Source organism: Entelurus aequoreus, linkage group LG06, assembly GCF_033978785.1.
Source record: "Entelurus aequoreus isolate RoL-2023_Sb linkage group LG06, RoL_Eaeq_v1.1, whole genome shotgun sequence".
In the NCBI taxonomy this organism is placed as follows: domain Eukaryota; kingdom Metazoa; phylum Chordata; class Actinopteri; order Syngnathiformes; family Syngnathidae; genus Entelurus; species Entelurus aequoreus.
Genome location: NC_084736.1, coordinates 80,015,742 through 80,019,771, shown reverse-complemented (window position 1 = coordinate 80,019,771; position 4,030 = coordinate 80,015,742). Strand labels below are relative to the sequence as shown.

Below are 4,030 nucleotides of genomic sequence, written 5' to 3'. Positions count from 1 at the left end.
GACACGCTGACTTAATGATGGACGTGGAGCTAAGTTAAGTTCAAGTTAAAGTACCAATGTTAGTCACACACACACGAGGTGTAGTGACATTTGTCCTCTGCATTTGACCCATCCCCTTGTTCACCCCCTGGGAGGTGAGGGGAGCAGTGGGCAGCAGCAGTGGGTAGCAGCAGTGGCCGTGCCCGGGAATCATTTTTGGTGATTTAACCCCCAATTCCAACCCTTGATGCTGAGTGCCAAGCAGGGAGGTAATGGGTCCCATTGTTATAGTCTTTGGTATGACTCGGCCAGGGTTTGAACTCACGACCTACCGATCTCAGGGCGGACACTCTAACCACTAGACCACTGAGTAGGTCATCAGTTCGCTCTCATCACCGATGTGTTGATTGCTGATTGTGTGCAGCATCGCGGAGGAGAGGCCGCAGCAGAAGAGGAACGCCCGTGGGCGTGTCCAGAGGCTCGCTCAGAGGAGCACAGAGCAGGCTGTGTGGCGGCAGGAGCTTGAGCCGTAACAGCAGATACAAAAACTCCACAAAAAAAGCACATGAAAACACGAGGGAAGCATTAAAGAACACAAAGGACTTAGAATACTTTGAAAGAGCACAGAGCTGATGCCATAGACATATATAAAGGCTAGATGACTCACCCGCGCTGCTGGCCGATGGAGACCGACGTTGCCACATGGCGGCCATCTTGCGTCGGGCAGCACGCCCACTCATAACATGAATGTCTATGGTGCATGTACTATTGAAATAACCATAGCTTGCTCAATTTTCAACCGATTTTCAAACGGGTTGGTTTGTTATAAACGTCAGAGATGTAGTTATGATACTGCATACTTATAATGGACTTTCATATGAAAATAATATTAAGCAGATAGGTAAAGCAATAGCTATACACACACACACACACACAGTATTTATATTACACATTTACCGAGATATTTTTTATATATAAAAAAAAATATATATATATATAAATAAATAAATACAATTCCATTTATTTTATTATATTGTTAATATTTATGTTATTTTATAATACATTTTAAAATTTAAATATATTTACATTTTATATATAAAAATCTGTCTCATGTTGCCACTCTGTAAGCTAAGAGTTGTTAATTTAGCAATGCCTTAGCTTGAATGACAGGGACACAACTAATGACAATAGCATAGATATTCACACCTTTATCAGAAGAACCAAACCAACATAAAATTATCTCACAGACAGTAGGTCCTGGCCAGTTCTGTCTCATTTATCACAAATATTTTGACATTAAATCTTCATATCGTCCCATTCCTAACCAATACCTTCCATAACCTGAAACTTTCTAGAAACCCATGAAGGTCTGTGATTGGTTTTGTATTTAGGTTCTGGATTTGGAAACAAATCCAGAACCTTTGAAATGCGTTACCACTACACAGCACGGTGCGCTGAGTTCCTGTAGTCGAAAAAAGCCCAAGAACAACTTGGTGTGGTGTGGAGGGGATGTAGGAAGCAGGGGCAGGTGGGGAGAGATGGGGCTTCAAGGTTCAAGGTTATTTTATTTTGTCTTGGAGACAAGGACCAGCTGCACACAATACAATACAGTACAACACAAAACCAATAAGACACACGGTGCACACACAGTTGGAGCTAATGCCCTTTGAAAAGGACTGCTTTGGTGAGCTTCTGTCTCATGTTGCCACTCTGTAAGCTCAGAGTATTGATTTTTGCAATGTGGTGCAGCCTTAGCTTGAAAAACAGGGACACAACTAATGTTACCAGCGTATGGTGGTGACTGTCAATGCCATACTGTGTGTCGCCGATGTGCTCCCCGAGCAAAAACACATCCTCTGAACCTATCCTCTTCCGCACAATGTAGAGGACCTCTAGCAGTTTGATGGGCTGTGATCGTCTGGAATCTGCTGATGCCTGGCGAATGACCCACTCTGCTGCCCTGACGACCCTCACCGTGCCTTCAGACGGAATCACCAGGCCTCCATTGTTTCTTAGAGTCAGCAGGTGGTAGCTCTTGTCCTTACTGGCAGATGCAGCGTCCGTCACCAGGCTGGCACGGCAGACATCACAGGACAGCTTCTTCACCGTCCGTCGCACAACAAATCCTGAAATTAGAGGTAGACCGATTAATAATATAATAACTTATAATAATAATTAATAAGCATGGGGAAATTAGGGGGACATTTCTTTTTTAGTACTATCGTCTGATTAATTGGCCATCGTTTTCCCCCAGATTTTGACTATTGGCACTATCGGTTATAGGCAAAATACACTATCGGTCGACCTCTACCTGAAATGTACACGAGAGCGTTGTCCACAAGACCATCGAAGCGGGTGGGAAGGTAGCTGTGGTCATGTACAAGGGCAGGAATGTCAGCAAACGGGGATGGAAGATCTTCTCTTTGTTCTGCAGAGGACATATCTACAGCTGACAGGTTTGTAGATGTGTCGATGTGGTAGGACTGGGCAGCAGAGGACATTGCTACAGCTGGTAGGGACTCTGTGTCATCCTGTGCAGTCACATTGCCTTTGCTGCTTGGTTTAACAACCCCACACCGGGCCATCAGCTTTCGGAAGATGTACTTGAACTGGCTGGCATTAGGGTTGTTATTCCAGCCACCTTAAAATAAACACAAGATATACGAGTATATTACACATATATATTCAATATATCTTTATGCTTTAAAAAAAAAAAGACAAATTAGAACTAGCCACCCCTGAATGATCTTTCCACATAAATTAAGTTGAATGACATCATCATACAATTCAGACTGTATCACAGTGGTGACAAATTCTGCAAACAGATAGACAAACACACAGACATTTTACTAAATACTAAAAATAGTTTGTGACACTTCCAGATACTGTATATGTCTTCAGAACCACATTTTTCCCAAAAAAAAACAAAAAACATATGGACCGACAAACTGAAAACAATACGAGCATTTGCTGACACTTCGTGTCACTTAGTGTTGCGGCTGGTAAATATGAATTATGAACCCTACCGGATGCTCTGATGGAGTTAAAGAGAAGCTCCAAGTGGTCCTGGCTGAACCTGTAGGTCAGGACATATCGCTGTCCTTCAAGCAGCACAGGAACCATTGACATCAACGTGTCGATATTGATGATGAAGCCCAGGATAGAGAGGAACCTTCAAAAGCAAATATTGTATTACTATGATGATCCTGCCAAAACAGGACACAAGAAAGCAGGGATGCAAACACAAACGGTATAGGGTGAAAATAGTGAATGCTCCCAGAGCAGCACTTCTCAGGGAGCTGCCAGGGCAGACACAAATCCACATTTCACACAATTCACTTCATTGCCACATTTGGGGGAAAAAAGGGGGCCGTAACCTAAAGCTGACTAGTTTGCATCCCTGATCTTAAATGTATAATCAGTGTGAGGTTTAGGATCCTTAAAAATACTTTTAGGACACTAAACCTGCTTGAATCAATTCACAACAGAGCATGCAGACCATGCAATACATACCATTTTGACACCTGCATCTGGGGGGGGGGGGGGGGGGGGGGACTGAACACAAGAGAATTGGAACAGAGACAAATTTGCAGACAGCAAACACATTGGAGCAAGATAGTATCATATGAATAATACGTACCACTTTATGAACTCAATGCAGAAGAGTAGGGCATCTCATTAACTCGATGCAGACAGGAAAGAGCATCTTATGAACTTGATGCAGAAGAGTAGAGCATCTCATGAACTCGATGTAGACAGGACAGAACATCTTACAGGACAGAGCATCTTATTAACTCGATGCAGACAGGAGGACAGAGCATCTGAACTCGATGCAGAAGATAGTAGAGAATCACATAAACTTGATGATAAACAAGAGAACAGAGCATCTCATGAACTTATGTCATGGACTTTAGGGATGCACTGAAACCGGTAGAGTTGAGCTGTTGGTAATCGTTAGTTTTACCTTAGATAATTTAATGATTTGTAAATTGACTACTTGTATACATCTAACGAAGAATAAAATAAACCCTTATTTTCTAAATCAGCAGTC

At 42.6% G+C, this 4,030-nt stretch overlaps 1 protein-coding gene across 2 annotated transcripts; it reads right to left on the bottom strand.

The window, feature by feature from the left end:
- Positions 1–1,510: 1,510 nt before the first annotated feature.
- LOC133652641 (uncharacterized) lies at positions 1,511–3,767 on the bottom strand. 2 transcript variants are annotated; one of them, XM_062051610.1, is made up of 4 exons: positions 3,620–3,767; positions 3,006–3,151; positions 2,291–2,620; positions 1,511–2,105 (listed from the first exon to the last, which is right to left on the bottom strand). In XM_062051610.1, the coding sequence occupies exons 2-4, from the start codon at positions 3,106–3,108 to the stop codon at positions 1,636–1,638; spliced, it is 903 nt and encodes a 300-aa protein (XP_061907594.1). In that variant the 5' UTR covers positions 3,109–3,151; positions 3,620–3,767; the 3' UTR covers positions 1,511–1,635. The 2 variants fall into 2 exon arrangements, with proteins under 2 accessions (XP_061907594.1, XP_061907593.1); XM_062051609.1 differs by lacking the exon at positions 3,620–3,767 and adding an exon at positions 3,493–3,530.
- Between the last annotated feature and the right edge of the window lie 263 nt (positions 3,768–4,030).